The sequence below is a fragment of the Artemia sp. Qi Xiang Cuo genome, chromosome 8, assembly GCF_049724085.1.
Source record: "Artemia sp. Qi Xiang Cuo chromosome 8, ASM4972408v1, whole genome shotgun sequence".
NCBI lineage: Eukaryota > Metazoa > Arthropoda > Branchiopoda > Anostraca > Artemiidae > Artemia > Artemia sp. Qi Xiang Cuo.
In genome coordinates this window covers 42,306,478-42,326,100 of record NC_142801.1, presented here as the reverse complement: position 1 = coordinate 42,326,100, position 19,623 = coordinate 42,306,478, and the positions used below count along the sequence as shown (strand labels likewise).

Here is a 19,623-nt window from a genome sequence, read left to right as displayed (position 1 = left end):
GTCAAACTTTAGCGTAAAGAGCGAGGCGTTGAGGAGGGGACAGCCCCCTTCATATACGGAATAATTTCTGTTCGTTCTAAGTTTTAACGTCGTTCCTTACTTTCAGTTAAAAAAACTTGTTTTTTTTATTTAATTTTTGAACGTTTTTGAATTAATGCAGGTTTTGATTTTGGCTCACCGTACATGAATAATTAAAACAAAATTTGCATATTATATTTGGTTAAATGGCTTTCTCGAAACTTGTTTAATTTTATTTACGAACGTTTTTATTAGTAATAAATATACGTAACTTAGAATTAACTTACGTAACGAACTTCTATATTCATAAATTTTTAACACGTATATTAGGGGGTTCGCCCCCTAGTCAATACCCTGCTCTTTAAACTATAGTTCGAATTTTTTTTCCAGTTCTTTAAAAATGACCTCTTAATCACAATCAGTTGATCAGTTGAAAAACTTGTTTTTTTTATTTAATTCCTGATCTTTTTCTTTAATAATGCTGGGAAATCCGGCGCCCCCTTCATAGCAATGCCCCTTGCCCCATAAAACTTCCTTCATGGAAAGATCCTTCCATATAGCCCCCGACCCTCTCCTTCCCCCACCTACCAGAAAAAATCTCCTCTAAAAAAGTCTGTATACTTCCCAATAACCAATACTATATGTTAACATTGAGTAAAGTTCATAACTTTCAGCCCTCCCCCTGGGGCCTTTGGGGGATCAAGTCATCCTAAAAGACATATTTATCATATTTTCGACCATGCTGAACAAAATGGCTATCTCAAAATTTTGATCGGGTGACTTTGGGAAAAAAATAAGCGTGGGAGGGGGCCTAGTTGCCCTCCATTTTTTTTGGTACTTAAAAAGGGCACTAGAACGTTTAATTTCCGTTCCAATGAGCCCTCCCACGATATTCTAGGACCACTGGGTCAATACGATCACCCCTGGGGAAAAAAAATACAAAAAAAACAAACAAACAAACAAATAAACACGCATCCGTGATCTTTCTTCTGGCAAAAAATGCAAAATTCCACGTTTTTGTAGATAGGAGCTTGAAACCTCTACAGTAGAGTTCTCTGATACGCTGAATATGATGGTGTGATTTTCCTTAAGGTTCTATAACTTTTAGGGGGTCTTTCCCCCTTTTTCGAAAATCAGCCAAATTTTCTCAGGCACGTAACTTTTGATGGGTAAAATTAAACTTAATGAAACTTATATATTTGAAATCAGAATTAAAATCTGATTCTTTTGATGTATCTATTGGTATCAAAATCCCGTTTTTTAGAGTTTCGGTTACTATTGAGCCGGGTCGCTCCTTACTTACAGTTCGTTACCACGAACTGTTTGATAATGATTTAATGGAACATTGGAATCAAGCTTAAAACGAAAAATATAGTTTCCTGTTTAGATGTAAATTAAACTTAAAACAAACGGAAATTAAACATGAAACCGATGGGAACAAGTATACGATGGATAATATCCTGAATGAACAATCGATACTCGAAACGAGAGGGACCTTTAATTGAATATGCGAATCAAGCTTGAAACGAACAAAAATCCCTACAAACAAAAGTTTGGGTATCACCTCCTTCTCTCACTGTAAAAGTTTAAAACCTACTGCGTCATTGCCTTTTTACTGAAAACCAATTATATTACAGATATTTTCTTTTGTACTTAATATTTAAAATAAAAATTGAAATTATAGTAAAATTTTGAACTGACGAGCTTTCAGCAATTAATATTAATACATAAAATATTCAGTTTAATTTATTAGTTTGTCTGAAGTTGTTCAAGACGAATATAGTTTCACTACAAACAAGAGTTTGGATACTGTCCCTTCCTTAACTGTAAATAAAAATCAAAAGCCTACTGCGTCATTGGCGCTTAACTGAAAACGGATTATATTAAAAATATTTTATTTTCCAGTTCTTACAGCATTGAAAATAAAAATACAATTACAGTGAAATACATTCTTGAACTGATGGATCTTTCAACAATTAATATCATTATACATCAAATATTCAATTTGATGTTTTTTAAACTTTCCAAGACTGTTCAATACGCATATAGTTTTCAGTAAAGCGCCAACGACGCAGTAGGTTTTAAACTTTTACAGTGAGAGAATGAGGTGATGCCCAAATTTTTGTTTGTAGTGATTTTTGTTTGTTTCAAGCTTGATTTGCATATTCAATTTAAGTTTCACTCGTTTTAAGATTTATTTATTCATTTTCATTAAAATTTATTCTATGTTTGTTTGCATTGATTTGTTTATTTAATTTCTGTTCGTTTAAGTTTCATTTATACTTCAATAGCAAAATATTTTTTTTTCGTCTTAAGCTTCATTTTCATATTCAATCTAAGCATTACTCGCTTTAAGATCTATGTATTCATTTATATTATTACTTGTTGTACGTTATTTCCTATGATTGTTTATTTAATTTCTGTTCGTTTTGGGTTTCTTGAATAATAATTTCTTGAATAATAATTTTTTCTTGAATAGTAATTTCTGGTCGTTTTGAGTTTGAATTGTAACAGGTATTTGTATCTGCTGAGCTTAAATTTAAAATGGCCATTACTTTTCTTTGAAAAACTTATTTTTCGGACAGGTATTTGTATCTCCTAAGCTTAAGTTTAAAATGGCCTTTACTTTTCTTTGAAAAACCCGTTTTTCTGAAAGTTTTTTTTTAGTTAATTTTTGTTCGTTTTTGATTGCAAAAAGTTTCAGGTTTTTAAAAATTCCTTATTTCAAAATCAAACTGTAAAAAAATATCTAATGTTCATCAAAGTATCAAAACTGGTATCAAAGTAACAATATCAAAGTAAAAAATGTGTTTGTGTCAACCTCGGAGTTTTTATTATCTGATGTTTGAACTATTTTTAACAAAATGGCTATCTCAAATTTTTTTTCAGATGTGTCTGTGGGAAAAGGGCGTGGGGGGGGGGGGGGGCTTAATTGCACTTCGTTCTCTTTTGAATTTTTAAAATAAAACTAGAACTTTCTATTTTCAATCAAATGAGCCCTCTCTGAAGTTTATACGAGCATCCCTTCTATAAGAAGCATATATACCCCCAGAGTATAACTTACAACGCCTGTCCCTGGGTCCTGGGGGTTGTGTCGAATTTTGAACTATTTTTAACAAAATGGTCACCTCAATGGTCACTTAACAAAAAGGATCACCCCTATTTTAACAAACTGGGTTTATCGATCCGAAAAAAACAAAGTCGTGGATGGCGGGAGAGGCTAGTTGCCCTCCGATCTTATTTTACTCTGAGAAAATGAACTACAACTTTTAATTTCCATTCAAATGAACCCTCTCTGAAGTTTATGCGAGCATCGCTTTCACAAGAACCATATACGGCCCGAGGACAAAGCTTACAATGCATGCCCCCCGGGCCCTGGAGGTTGTGTCGACAACGGAGTTTTTTTATCTGACCTTTGCATTGATTTGAAAAAAAATAGCTATCTCAAATCCGTATATGATGAGTTTGGGGAAAAGAGGGAGTGGAGGGTGCTAGGGACCCTCCGATCTGTTTTAAATCTAAAAAATTGAACTACAACTTTTACTTTCCATTTGAATAAGCCCTCTCTAAAGTTTATACGAGCATCCCTTCCATAAGAACCATATATGCCCCCAGGGCACAACTTGGAACGCCTGCCCCCGGGCCCTGGGTGGTTGTGTCGACACCGTTTTCTTTATCTGATCTTTGAGCTCTTTTTAACAAAATAGCTATCTCAAAATTTCTATTGGATGCATGTGAGAGAAAAGGGGCGTGGGGGATAGTTTCCCTCTGATCTCTTTTGACTCTTAAAAACTGAACTAGAACTTTCAATTTCCAATCAAATGAGCCCTCTCTGAAGTTTATACCAGCATACCTTCCACAACAGCTGTATATGCCCCCCAGGCATAACTTACAGCGCCTACCCTGGGCCCTGAAGGATTGCGTCGACTCCAAAGCTTTCGTTTTATGATCATTGAAACATTTTGAAAAAATGGCTCTCTAAGTTCTTATCAGAGAAGTTTGAGGAAAATCGGGCGTAGAGAGGGGGGGCTAGTTGCCTTCCCATCTCTTTTGACTCTTAAAAAGTGAACGAGAACTTTCAACTTCCAATTATATGAGCCCTCCCCGAAGTTTAAACGAGCATCCTTTCCATAAGAACTATATATGCCCTCAGAGCATTACTTACAACGCCTGCCTCCGGGCCCTGGTCGGTTGTGTCGACCCCAGAGTTTTCATTGTATGATTTTTGAACTATTTTTAAAAATGGCTATCTCAAAGTTCTTATCAGATGTGTTTGAGGAAAAAAGGGAATGATGGGGGGGGGTCTAGTTGCCCTCCGATATCTTTTGACTCTTTAAACGTGAACTAGAACTTTCAATTTCCAATCAAATGGGCCCTCTCCGACGTTTAAACGAGCATACCCTCCATAAGAACCATATATGCCCCCAGATCAATAATAACAAAGCCTGCCCCGGGCGTATCTTCCACAACATCTGTATATGCCCCCCAGGCATAACTTACAATGCCTACCCCGGGCACTGAAGGATTAAGTCGACCCCGGAGTTTTCGTTATATGATCTTTGAACCATTTTGAAAAACATGGCTCTCTCAAAGTTCTTATCAGGTGAGTTTGAGGACAATAGGGCGTGGAGAGGGGGGGGGCTAGTTGCCTTTCCATCTCTTTTGACTCTTAAAAAGTGAACGAGAACTTTCAATTTCCAATCATATGAGCCCTCCCCGAAGTTTGAACGAGCATCCTTTCCATAAGAACTATATATGCCCTCAGAGCATTACTTACAACACCTGCCTCCGGGCCCTGGGGAGTTGTGTCGACACCAGAGTTTTCATTGCATGATTTTTGAACTATTTTTTAAAAATTGCTATCTCAAAGTTCTTATCAGATGTGTTAGAGGAAAAAAGGGAATGATGGGGAGGGTCTAGTTGCCCTCCAATATCTTTTGACTCTTTAAAAGTGAACTAGAACTTTCAATTTTCAATCAAATGGGCCCTCTCCGACGTTTATACGAGCATACCCTCCATAAGAACCATATATGCCCCCACATCAATACTTACAACGCCTGCCCCGGGCCCTGGGGGGTTGCGTCGACACAGGAGTTTTCCTTATCAAAACCTTTGAACTATTTTTAACGAAATGGCCATACTTAAAGTAGTTTTGTCAAAGGATCTTTGAACTATTTTTTAAAAAATGGCTACCTCAAATTTTTTATCAGATGTATTTGGGGAAAGGGGGCTTGGGGGGGGGAGAGCTAGTTGCCCTCCGATAACTTTTGACTCTTAAAAAGGACATAAGAACTCTCGCTTCCCAATCGAATGAGCCTCCTTTGAAGTTTATACGACAACACCTTCTATATTAAGTGCCTCTGGGAAAAAAATTGGAGTGTGTGGGGGGGGGGGAGGCTAGCTGCTCTCCGATCACTTTTGACTCTTAAAAAGTGAATTACAACTTTCAATTTCCAATCAAATGAGCGCTCTATGAAGTTTATACGAGCATCCCTTCCATAACAACCATATTCAGATTTGCTCAGATTGCTCAGATTGCTAAATATCTTCTACATTTGCCCCCTTGGACAAGAAACCGTAAAATTATTCATTTGTATCAGCTAGCTGACCCTAATATTAGCATTAATAAATGTCTATACGGTTTGCAAAGTAAGTTTAATCATCCATGGTCACCAATTTGTTCACAATAGTTTTTTTATATTAATGTAATGCATATAGTCACTGTTCGTATTAATGTAATGAAGAGTTTTCTTTTGTCATGTGTTTGAATTTTTAATGTGTGTTTGTGTCCTTTTTCTTTTTTTTTCTTTTTTGTTTTTTTAGTGATTACTCCGTCTATTGTACCTTTTGTACCTTTTTTTGACGGGCAATAAATGAATAATAATAATAATAATATATGCCCCCCGGGCATAACTTACAACGATTATCCCCGGGCCCTGGGGGCTGTGCCGACAGTGGAGTTTTTTTAATCTGAACTTAGAACTATTTTTAATTAAATGTCCATCTCAAAATCTTTATCTGGTGCATTTAGGGCGTGAAGGGGGGGGGGCTAGGTGCCCTCCAATATCTTTTGAATCTTTAAAGGTGAACTAAAACTTTAAATGTCCATTCAAATGAGCCCTCTCCGAAGTTTATACAAGCATACCCTCCATAAGAACCATATATACCCCCACATCAATACTTAAAACGCCTGCCCCGGGCCCTGGGGTGTTGCGTCGACACAGGAGTTTTCCTTATCTGACCTTTGAACTATTGTGATTGTTGTGTAGAGTGTTTGTTATATGATCTTTGAACTATTTTTAAAATAATGGCTACCTCAAATTTTTTATCAGATGTATTTGGGGAAAGAGGGCTTGGGGGTGGGAGCAAGTTGCCCTCCGATCACTTTTGACTCTTAAAAAACACTAGAACTCTCGATTCCCAATCGATTGAGCCCCCTTTGAAGTTTATACGACAACCCCTTCTATATGAAGTGCCTCTGGGAAAAAAAAATTAGAGTGTGAGGCGGAGGCTAGCTGCCCTCCGATCTCTTTTGACTCTTAAAAAGTGAATTACAACTTTCAATTTCCTATCAAATGAGCCCTCTATGAAGTTTATACAAGCATCCCTTCCATAAGAACCATATATACCCCCAGGGCATAACATACAATGCCTATCCCTGGGTCCTGGGGGGCTGTGTCGACAACGGAGTTTTGTTATCTAAACTTTGAACTATTTTTAGTGAAATGGCTATTTTAAGAATTTTATTGGATGGACTTAGGGGGGGGGGGGCTAGTTGCCCTTGGATATCTTTTGAATCTTAAAAATTGAATTAGAACTTTCAATGTCCAATCAAATAAGCCTTCTCTGAAGTTTATACGAGCACCCCTTTCATAAGAACCATATACGCCCCCAGGAAAACACTTATAACGCTTACCCCGGGCCCTGGGGGGGGCTGTGTTGACACCGGAGTTTTTGTTATCTAATTTTTGAACAATTTTTGATCAAAAAACTGGCTATCTCAAAATTTGTACCGGAGGGCTTTGGGGAAAAAAGGGAGCGGGGGGGGGCTAGTTGCCCTTAAATCTCTTGACTCTTAAAAAGTAAACTAGAACTTTCAACTTCCAATCAATGAGCCCTCTATGAAGTTTATACGAACATCCCTTTCATAAGAGCAATACATGCCCTCATGGCACAAATAGGGAGGCCGTCCCCCGGGCACTGGGTGTTGTATTGAGATCAAATTTTTTCTTATTTGAAAATTGAACTATTTTTAACAAAATACTTATCACAAAATTTTTATCACATGGGCTTAGAAAAAGAAGGCGTGGGGAGGGGCTAGTTGCCCTCGGATCTCTTTTGACTATTGAAAAGTGAGCTTGAACTTTCAATTTCGAATCAAATGAGCCCTCTCTGCCGTTTATATGAGCATCCCTTTCATAAGAACCATGTATGCCCCAGGGCATAATTTACAACGCCTGCCCCCTGGCCCTGTGGGGTTGTGTGGACACCTGAGTTTTTGGTATCTGACTTTTGAACAATATTTAACTTAATGGCTATCTCAAAATTTTTATCGGATACATTGGGGGAAAAAAGGGGTGTGGGGGAGAGGGGAGGGTAGTTGCCCTCCAACCTCTTTTGGCTCTCAAAAACTGAACTAGAACTTTCAATCTCCAATCAAATGAGCCCTCTCTGAGGTTCTTACGAGCATCCCTTCCATAAGAGCCATATATTTTCCCAGGGCATAACTTACAACGCCTGCTCTCGGGCCCTGGGGGGCTATGTCGACCCCGGAGTGTTCGTTATATGGTCTTTGAACTATTTTCTTTTTTAAATGACTATCTCAAAGTTCTTATCGGATGGGTTTGAGGATAAAAGGGCGTGGAGGGGGGGGGGGCTAGGTTACCTTCAATCTTTTCTGACTCTTAAAAAGTGAACTAGAACTTTCAATTTCCAATCAAATAAGCCCTTTTTGAAGTTTATACGAGCATCCTTTCCATAAAATATGCCCCCAGGGCATAACTTACACCGCCTGCCTAAGGGCCCTGGGGGGTTGTGTTGACACCGAAGTTTTGTCATATGATCTTTGAATTATTTTAACAAAATAACTATCTCAAAATTTTTATCTGATGCTTTTGGGGGAAAAGGTTGGAGGAGGGGCTAGGTGCCCTCCAATCTCTTTTGACTCTTATAAAGTGAACTAGAACTTTCAATTTCCAATCAAATAAGCCCTTTTTGAAGTTTATAAGAGCATCCTTTCCATAAAATATACCCCCAGGGCATAACGTACACCGCCTGCCCCAGGGCCCGGGCGGTTCGTGTCGACACTGAATTTTTGGGATCTGATCTTTGAACTATTTTTAACAAAATAACTATCTCAAAATTTTTATCGGATGCATGTGGGGTCAAAGGTTCGGGGGGGGCTAGCTACCCTCCAATCTCTTTTGACTCTTAAAAAGTGAACGAGAACTTTCAATTTCCAATCAAATGAGCCCTCTTTGAAGTTTTTACAAACATTCCTTCGCATGAGAACAATATATACCCCCAGGGCATAACTTACAATGACTGCCCCCGGGCCCTGGAGGGTTGTGTTGACACCGAAGTTTTGTGATATGATCTTTTAAATATTTTTGACAAAATAGCTATCTAGAAATGTTTATCAGATGCATTTGGGAAAAAAGGGCGTGGGGGGCTGGTAACCCTCCAATATCTTTTGATGCTTAAAAAGTGAACTAGAACTTTCAGTTTCCAATCAAATGAGCCCTCTCTGAGGTTTATAAGAAAATTCCTTCCATAAGAACCATATATGCCCCCAGGGCATAACTTATAACCCTTGCCCTGAAGACTGTGGGGGGAGTGTCCGGTTAAAAGATATAATTTCCAAAATCTTCAACTGCTTTGAACAAAATGTATATCTCCAAACTTTTATTGTATATGCTTGGGGAATGGTGGTCGTGGAAGGGGCATTAGTTGCTCTCCAATCACTTTCGCCTATTAAAAAGGGCACTAGCGATTTAAATTTCCAATCAAATGAGCTCCTTTTGAAGTTTCTACGACAAAGCTTTCTATAAGAACATTATATGCCCCCAGGGCATAACTTATAACCTGAGGGCTGTGTGTGGGGGGGGGGGGGGGCGGTCATCCTCAAAAACCCAATTTCCAGAATTTTCAACCAAAATAACTCACAACCCCTGCCCTGAGGGCTGTGGGAGGAGTGACCTCCTCAAAAGCATAATTTCTATCTGGAAATCAACTATGTATAACAAAATGGCTATCTCAAAATGTTGATTGGATGTGTTTGGGGAAATGGTGGGCGTGGAAGAGGTGTTAGTTGCCTTCCAATCACTTTTGACCCTTAAAAGGATACTAGAACTTTCGATTTCCAATCAAATGAGCCCCTTTGAAGTTTATATGACGACCCCTTTCATATGAAGTACCTCTGGGGAAAAAATAAACAAATAAATAAATAATAATAAAACATTGGAGCCGTATGCCCTTTACTATAGTCAACGCTATAGCGTTTCCTCTGATAATGCATATACCGCGTTTTGGCAACCAGCATGCATACGATATCTTTTGATTTAATTCAGCATCCCCCTCAGCCATCCCCAAAGGTTTTACCCCCCTTAAGCCTTTTTAAGACCCAGGATCAAAAATACCCCCATATTCCAAAAGCGTATCCAATAGGTAAACATTGGCTACTTGCACAATTTACGACCCTTGCTCCAGGGACTTCTGGGGGCCAAGTCATTCCCGGAGGCAGTTATTGAACCTTTAAATTTGTTTGATGGTTATCTGAAAATTTTCATTGGATGTCAATGGAGGTCCAGGGAAGGAGGCAAAAAGAAGGCATCAGAGTAGGGTTCGTTGTCCTACGGTCTCTTTGGACTCTTAAAAAGGACACTAGGTGTTCCAATTTTTAATCTAATGGTCCTCCCATTCCCATCCCCCTGAAGGGTCAACGACTACTTCCATACAAACTGGCCAGGCGAAAAATCAATAATAATAGAAGATTGAACCCATGTCACTTTTTACTTAGGCAGTGCTAAACTGCCTGTAAGTGTGGGTTGACATCACCCCACACCTGGGGATGTGGGGGCGACGTAGGACTCAAAAGCGCACTCATCAAACCTTTCAAGTTTCTCAACAAAATGGCGCTATCTCAAAATGGCGTTATCGTTATATCATATCTCAAAATGTTGATATGATAGTATGGGGTTATGGGGCGAGGGAAAGGTAGCAGAAAAGGGCACATAATTTACCCTTAAATCACTTTTGGATCTTCTCAGGGGCAGTAGAAATTCAAATTTCTAGATGTATGGCCCACCTATCGAGTTTCTACAACCACCCGTTCCGTAACATGTGAAAAAGAAAGCAGGTGACTCTTCTCTGGTCCTGTTTTGGGGGAACTTATTTGGAATTTTTTTATTTTTTTTTCTTTACTGGGTTTACTCTAGTCAAAGAACTAAAAGATATGAGTTTTATGGCGATCAGGAAAAATTTTATTAGCCCTTTTATGGTCCCTCTTTTTAGACTAAGAGAGGGGTGGTCAAAAGGATGTGAAGTCATGTCCTAAAGCAATTTTGTTGTTAGATTAAGTTCATCTTGTCCCGAGGACTTACAGCCGTAATTTTAAATCAGATCAAGAGCCTATTTAAAGGTCAGGTAATCCCAAGAGGCAAATTCATTTGACATTTCGAGCATCCTGAACAAAATAGCAAACTAAAATTTTGATGGAATAACTTCAAGGGTTATGGGGGCCCAGGTAACGAAAACAGTACGGAACTGGGCTCGTTACCCTTCAATCTATTTTGACCCTTAAAGCGATAAGAATAATATGTGGAAGACACACAACCCTTTTATTAGGAAACGTTACAGTGCTGCCTCTGATTTTTGCCACATTATTTCATGCTCTACTCTTTTCTTTTTTTATCTCACTTTTTTTTTAGCTCTGGTCAATTCTCAATAAGAACTGAAATCCGCAGACATATATTACGTAACGCAAGTAAGCTTTTAAGATGCCCTATGAGCATATCCTGGGAGAGGGTCAAATCACAAAAAAAACGTACATTGGGACATTGTTTTACCAGGCATCGTAACTAGACAAGTATCACAAGAATACAAAGTCCCACCCTAGTGCGACAGTATTTGATATATGATTAATAGCAATTACGGGTTGTGAAGTCCCCCATTAACTTAATTGAAGTATAGGTCACATAGTGTTAAGCCATCAAGTGGGTAGACGTTATTAAAATACCTAGGTTTTATATTCTAGTTTTGACAAGCTTTATAGTGCTCAAGGTTAATAAATCATTGGGTCTTCACTTGAAAAAAGTCAGAGACAGATTTGATGGAGTAGGATGGAGGTATCTCTGTAAGATATGTTTTCAAAGAATAGGATGAGGGTGTTTTAATAATGTTTTCTGAAGTGGGAACTTCTACATATAAAAAATCTAGTCCTCCTCCAACCATTAGGCCTACTTTTTTTCTGTATTTTTTTACACTGCAAACCTATGTTACACATGTTAAAAGTTCGAATTTCCCATGTTATCAAACGGTACCTAATTACAATTTAAGATGCAGCAACTAATACTAGAATACAGAAAATTAATATAGGTTTGAATCCTTCCCCGCCCAGATCTAGCATGAATTTTGGTAACTTGCAAATACTCAGCAAAAGAAAAACTCGTTCTTAATATGTTCTAACACTATAAGGTGAAAAAATTGTCTTTAGGTTATTGGGGCGTCAAATTTGGCTTTGAATATAAATTTTCTATGAGACTTTTTCCAAAAAAGTTACCTTTAGCCTCTCCAGTTGACTTATCTTTCACAATCCAAACTTCCTCTATCCTCCCAAATCCTTCAAAGGCAGGTCGTAGCTCCTCTTCTGTGACACCTTTATTGCAGACAACGAATAGTCTTGAGTATGGAGGGTCATCGTACTTTGTCTTACTTGAGTCTGAAGTTGAACCGTCAGCTCTCATCCTTCTATCAGTCATGGTGTTTTACTTCTACCACAAATTCACTTCTTCAAGAAAAAGATACTAACAAAAAAACAAATACGACAGTTCTACTAGCATTGTGGCCTAGGAAAAAAATAACTAACGCTGTCTTCATTTGCTTTTTTCTGGCAGAGTTAGGCAAGTAGCGTAATGTGGTTGAATTAATGGTACCTGACTTGTGCCTACTTATACATTACTAAAGAAATCGCGATTACAGTCCATTTAGTGGCCTTTTATTTCTGTAGATCATGAAATACCCTTGGCTAGAAACTTTCCAAAGTTTCAAACTACCTCATCACTTTTGCCTCTTAAAAAGGGGAATTAAACTTTCAAGGGGGTGGGTTGGTATAAAAAAGGGCATGGGAAAGGGAAATTTAACCTCAAATCATCCTTGATTATTAAAAAAGTTACTAGAAAATTCGAATTTGTAGTTGAATGAACCTTCTTCTATGATTCTAAAACCATCCCTTCCATAAAAAGTGGCTGGGAGAAAAGAAGAAATAAGTGATTTTATTACTTCTCCTTTGTATACAAGTATGTAGTTGTATTTCTTCTCATCTATCCCTACGTTCTGTAGACCAAGAGTGAAACCATTTGCCTACCAAAGAATAATGTAAGCTACAACATATGGGTCTCTAGGGGTGAACTTGATTCCATTAATAAGGAAAATTGTTTGGCTCTTATGAAAGCAATTTATAATTAACACACAGCATATTTTTCTAAACTAGTCCATTTTTTGGCAAACTCAGAATGCACGCTAATACCTTGAATCCAACTTGCTAGCAATATCTACGAATCAAGTGTACTACAATCAGTAATGACAGGGCCAGGGGGCATATGCCGTATTCCAGCGCAAAAAGTCATTGTTTGGTAAACAAATCCTTGTTGAAATTAATTTGAAAAACTGACACGCCCATGACTTCTGAACATAATTTGCACTTTACTAAAAACAATCCTTATTTCCAGCTGAATGTTCCTATTTCTCATTATATATATATAAAGAAAAAAAGTCATAATGAAGATTATTGAACAAAAAAAAGATGAATTGACAGTTTAATATACATATACTGATATTTATTCCTTAATGTCTTAATAATTTTGGACTTGATAAAGTTAATAAAGTGAAAACATTTAAGATTTATTTTCTTTTCAGTAAAGTGCAAATTATGCTCTGGTCTTCAGTAGGCATGAGGCAAGGCTTCAGCCGCGCTCATCTAAGTTTCTCCTCCTTTTGAGTTTGACTCAGTTATTTATCGTAATTTCTGTTCTTTTTAGGGTTTCAATTATTTATTGATGGTTATTTTTTGGTACCTTAGTGCTTGAAAAATCATTTGACTTTACTTCTGCTTATATTCGGTTCAATGTAGCTCTACTTTTCTTTGAAAAACATATTCAGTAGAAACAGTTTTTTTAATTAATTTCTATTCGTTTTTTATTGACATAGTCTTTGTCATTGTAAAAAAAAAAGATATTTTCAATCTTTTTTTTTTTTAAGAATCCATAGTTTGGCTTACTATTTATATGTTGGAGAAAATGTTTCAGGAATTTTTAATAGGATACGTCCTTTTGAAAATCTGGACATACAGTATTGTTTAATTTATTTTTATACATCCTCAAGCTTTCCTAAAAAATAAAAATTAGTACCATCCCCAGAACATTGTATCTATGCTATTTTGACAACCTGGATACACTTACACTATGTTTCGATTTAGCCCAAAATACCCGACTCTACAGTCCCTAGAAGTTTCACATTCATACCATAAGCCTTAGTAATATTAAAAGTAATAGCAGCAGACAATTGATACTAGTGGCATGTGCATAGTGTACTTCACCTATTAAAGACACCGTATGTTTCATGACCTCCCTCCTCTAGTCTCTCAGTTCAATTCTTTCTCGATTTTTTAATTTTTTTTTTTATTAGCTCAATACACCTTTCAGCTTGCTCCGAAAGTCCCAACCTAATACCCTAAGCCAGTGTTTCCCAAACTATGAGTCGCGAGAGAATATTGAGCAGGTCGCGGTCACGAGCCTCAATATTGGTAATCCTCAGATTCCGTAGTGGTAAGCAGTGGAACTTATATTACAAGTGTTACAAATATGAATGAAAGACTATTAAATTAGGAACATGACTAAAATATTTTTTTTTAACTTTGCAAATACAAAGGGAGTTCGTTTAATTTTGGAAAAAATATCCGCCAAATAAGTGAGCTTTGAGAATGAATTCGTCACCAACTATGTTGAACAAAATAAATATTTCCAAATTTTGATTGGCTGTGTTTGGAGACCTATTGGACTTGGAAGGGGCCTATTTGCCTCCCAATTTCTTTTAAATCTTAATAAGGACAATAAAACTTCTCATTTCCAATCGAATGAGCTCTTTTAAAAGTTTCTATGATAGTGCCGCGGTGCCTGTGATATTGCTTATATGCCCTTTTGAAAACCTACTTGAATACAGTTTTTTAATTGACCCCTCCCCTAAACATTCTCTAAAACTTTTACCTTAATACTCTTAGCCTAATAAGTTTCGGCAATCGTAGTAGCAGTATTAGTAGCAGACCCAAAGTGCCTTTTGGTTAGTTCAAAATCCACCACAACACACCCTGAAAGCTCCAACTTAATAATGCAAGCTATTCCTGAGATATTGCCGAAATACCCTTTTGACAGTCAACATGCTCACAGTTCCTTTTGATTTAGGTCATCATCCGCCAAAACACTTCTTGAAACTTTTCATTTCCAATCGAATGTGCTCCTTTCAAAGTTTCTGTGATAGTGCTGCGCTGCCTATGATATTACTAATGTGCTCTTTTGAAAACCTACTTACACATAGTTTTTTTTTTAATTACCCCCTCCTCTAAACGTTCCCTAAGACTTTCACCTTAATGCCCTTAGCCTCATTAGTTTTGGCAACCGTAGTAACAGTATTAGTACATACACACAGTGTCTATTGGTTAGTTCAAAATCTACCACAACATACCCTGAAAGTTCCGACTTAATAATATAAGCTGCTCCTGAGATATTGCCGTAATACCCTTTTGACAGTCTACATGCTCATAGTTCCTTTTGATTTAGTTCTACATCCGCCAAAACACTCCTTGAAAACTTCACCTTAATACCCTTAGCTTCAGTAATAGCAATAGTTATAGTAGTAGCAGTAGCGTTAGCAGTAGTATACACATAGCATCTTTGGTTTTTTCAACATGCCCCTCAACACACCCTGAAGGTTTCAACTTAATAACATAGACCCTTCCTGTGACATTGCTTATGCGTCCTCTTGACAACCTTTATGCGCATAGTGTTTGTTGCAAACAAGACAAGAGCTTTCTGCATTCTGGTAAATATAAACAAATACATAAATATAAATGGCATTTTCAGGACCGTCAATGTCAAGGGCTTTAATAGTTTGTAAATTCATCAAATCTTTGAAGACCACATGTGGATTGAAATAAAAACCATTGAAGGAACTTTTGTCAATGATGCAATTTATATTACAACTGACTATCACACAAACAGAGGAAATTGAAGTTAAAGCAAGCGCTTCGTTGAAAAGTTCTAGCCTGTCATGGTTGTTTTCAAACAGTTCATATTAGCGAACTGTAAGTAGGGAGGGACCCGGCAGAGTAGTGACCGAAACTCTAAAAACGGAAATTTGATACCAATAGATCCATCAAAAGAATCAGATCATGCTAATTCAAATATTCATCAAGTTTCATCAAGTTTAGTCTTACTCATTAAAAGTTACCTGAAAAAATTTGCCATACTTTCGAAAAAAGGAGGGAACACTCCCTAAAAGTCAGAGAATTTGAATGAAAATAACATCATCAGATTCAACGTATCACCGAACCTTACCATAAAGGTTTCAAGCTCATATCTGCAAAAATGTGGAATTTTGTATTTTTTGTCTAAGAATAAAGATCACAAATGCGGGTTTTTTTTTCCCAGGGGTGATCGTATCGACCCACTGGCCCTAGATCATCGGGAGAGGGCTCATTCGAACGGAAATTAAAAGTTCTAGCGGCTAGTGCCAATTTTAAGTGACCAAAAACTAAATCTAAATATTGGCGGGCAATTAGGCCCCCTCCAACGCTAAATATTTCCCAAAGTCACCCGATCAAAATTTTGAAATAGCCATTTTGTTCAGCATAATCGAAAATTTAATAGCTATGTCTTTGAGGACGATTTAATCCCCCGCAGTCCTTGGGGGAAGGAATGAAAGTTATGAACTTTGCCTATTGTTTACATATAGTATTGGTTATTGAGAAGTATACAGACGTTTTCAGGGGGATTTTTTCGGTGGAGGAGGTTAAATGGGAGGATCTTTCCATGGAGGAATTTTCCCCGGGGGAAGGGAATTTTTCACGAAGGGGGGCGCCAGATTTCCCGCAGTCTTTAAACAAAACGATCAGAAACTAAATAAAAAACAATTTTTTTGAACTGAAAGTAAGGAGCAACATTGAAACTTATTTCTATTTTTTCAAAGTTGCTTAGGGCAATTTTGTAACTGCGAAATGATATTCAAATCTTGCAATTCTCTATGCAAGTGAAGGAACTTTATTGCCTGATTTCCAGCCTCCTTGTCAGGGGCGTAAATTGCTACGGGGCACGGGGGGGGGCAGTTGCCCCCCCCCCAGACCTCGTTTTGCCCCCCCCCCCAGATTTTTTTTAGATTATACCCTTATTTATCCTTCATCCGAATAAAAAATACAAATTTTATCGAATACAAAATCTTATACGAAATGACGCGTAACCCGGAGCCTCGTGTTTTCTCTAGCATTGTCAAGTAAAGATAGTATTGAATGAATTCATTTATTAAATAAGAGTGTGCGATGAGTCAGCGAAAAATAATCGATATTTTTAAACCTAGTCAACCGGCTAAAAAAGCTAAGTTGGTGGATAGTGTAGCAGCAACCGAGGCAGCAACAGAAGCTGGCCCAAGTGAGGTGTGTAATTTTACCATTTATGGTTTGACTAATATAAACTATTAGCCTTTGCTTCATGCAATCAATTCCATGCGAACTAAAGTTTAGCCTACAGAAGTAAGATCTTAATTTCGCGCTACAACTTTGGATTAATGTATAAATCGCAAATTTTGTGGGGAAAATCATATAACCGAGCATATAACAAACAATTATAGATATAGAGGTGTCATTCAAGGAGGGGGGGGGCAGGCTAGGACTTCAGAGATGACTACAGGGACTACAGCCTGATTTATCAGACATAATTTATGGCAAAGAGTTGTGGAAGAGCTTAAGAGAATGAAAGAGCATTAAATGCTTTCCTAAGGCCCAGCCATTTTAGCTAGGTGGCCGCTAACCATTATTTAGACCTCTTGTTATGTTCTCACCCTAGAAACTGGGTATGGCGTAAAAAAGGAACGACAAAAAGCTAAAATACATTTGAATTGACAGTTTTAGCATAAATAAAAACTGCTGTTTTGTGACAAAATTCTACTTTTTAAAGTGAAATCGGCTGTCATTGAGAGCCATTCGCTTCACGTCAGCGTGCTTCATCCGAAACAAAATTTTCGACTTGCCCTCCTAGATTTTGCTGATAAGCTAGATAAGTACGAGAATTTTGTTGTATTGAGTTGCTAAGTTTCTTATTCGGATTATATTATCGTTTAATTTAGGAAATTCTACTCGTAGTTAAACAGACAAAAAACGATACATATGTTTTAACCCTTTTAAATTTCAGTTGACTAGCTTAGACTATTTTACCGAATTCTAAAAACTAAGAATTTGAGCATTTGGAGGCGCTTAAACATGCAGAAGATGCTAGAGCGTATTAAATGATCAGTCGAACGATATTTGTATGCTATCGTCAATTTTGGCGGAAATAAAGCTATTATTATAAATGAGAGAAATAGCACCCTATTTAATAGACCACCCCGTTATTAATCATGAAATAACAAAAACGAAAACTATTAAGGGCAAAATGCCAATACGTAACACTAAACGGTTGCAGAAAAGCTAATTAGAAGCTAGGAGCAGGGGCGTCACTATCACTTTTTTGGGGGGGGGGCGAGCACGACGAAAGTTTTCCAACAAAACCAAAACTGTACCGACGGAAAGGTTTAGAGTGGCGAAAGTTTCTGTATAAATGGAAGTAAATGGCTTGAAAACAGTATTTTTTGCTGTGGAGCGTTGGAAATTCTAGAAATATTTCACTAGGAAAGTCCATTATTCCTTATGTCTCCTAGACGCCTATTTAAACGAACAATTCTTTCAGAGCTATCGGCCTCTGAATAAAGTTAAAACGTTTAAAAGCGAAAGCACTGGATTTTTTTCTAGGGTGGAAGTGTAACCGATGCACCGGATACGATATTGAGGGGCAATCTTGACATCTCCGACCATAAAAGGGAGGCACACAACCAGCCAAAGTTAGCCGAATACCCCAAAACAAACGGTCGCCGTTTTTCTGGTAAAGCCTATGAGGAAAAACCATGGGTAGAATATTCTATTAAAGAAGACGCCATTTGCTGTCGGCACTTTTCCTTAACAAGAAATCATGGAAGTACTTCTGATAATGTACTGTTTGTCGACACAGGAATGAATAACTGGAAAAAGCTATTCGAAAGGATTGAAAAACACGAGGCTTCAGAAGCTCATAACGAAGCAAATCGCAGCTGGACCAAATATAAAGCAATTGAGTGGGGCACATTTGAGTCAATAGATGCAACTGTCTATCTAAATCAGAAGGAAGCCATACCGGAAAATTGCCTGCATATAGTAACACTGGAGGAAGTGGCTTGTGGCCTAGCATGCAATGTACTCCCATTTCAACGTCAAGATGAACAGGACAACTCACACAATCGAGTTAATTTTATAGAAATACTAAAAATAATGACAGAGGGAACCCCGGATCTTCAGCAAAAATTAAAACGTCGGTATGGAAGCTATTTGAGTCCCGACTACCGAAATAGTCTTATAAGCGCATGCTGGCTGACCTCTTGCGAGAACAAACAAGATACTCTATTAAGAAATATTGGGCAATCTGCGCAGATGAAACGAAAGGTCTGTCGAAAAAAAGAGAAGCTTGGTTTAATTATTCGGTTTATTGATAGTAATGCTATCATCCGCAAGGAGACATTCGGAAGTACACATTAGATGAACAATTTGATGCAGCATCCCTTGCTAATGCAATCAAGAATTTTGTTAAAAAGCACGGACTGGATTGGAGCACCTGTGTGGCTCAATGCTATGATGGTGCGAGCGTCATGAGCGGCGCATGTAATGGTGTTCAGGCTATTCTTAAGGGATTTGCACCACAATCTAGGTATATTCATTGTCACGCCCATCGCCTAAATCTTGTGCTTGTGCAGTCAATAGCTTCTTGTCCGGAGGTTAGAAACTTCTTTTCTTGCATTCAGGCATTATATGTGTTTCTCAGCCGAAGTACGCCACGTCACGAACTTTTCTTTTGAACCCAAAAAGAACGCGGAGTAAAGAAGATTGAGCTCGAGCGGCTAGCCGACACTCGATGGTGCTATTGGTTTTCCTCAGTTCAGAAGATCCGGGTACGTTTAGGTGCTATTCTCGAAACACTAAGGGTTATTTCGGATGAAGCCAATTCAACAGAGGACCGTTCTGAAGCTTCTGGGTTGCTGGCAACAATTGATGCCAAATTC

The 19,623-nt window shown here is 37.9% G+C and overlaps 1 protein-coding gene across 1 annotated transcript in view; it reads right to left on the bottom strand.

Annotated features, from left to right (window-relative positions):
• LOC148949426 (NFX1-type zinc finger-containing protein 1-like) overlaps window positions 1–19,623 on the bottom strand; it is a 292,710-nt gene that overhangs the window by 152,400 nt on the left and 120,687 nt on the right. Inside the window, exon 2 of the mRNA XM_089093454.1 lies at window positions 11,798–12,025. Within this exon, the coding sequence (XP_088949580.1) occupies window positions 11,798–11,996 (199 nt within the window). The 5' untranslated portion in view covers window positions 11,997–12,025. The remainder of the gene's footprint in view (window positions 1–11,797; window positions 12,026–19,623) is intronic.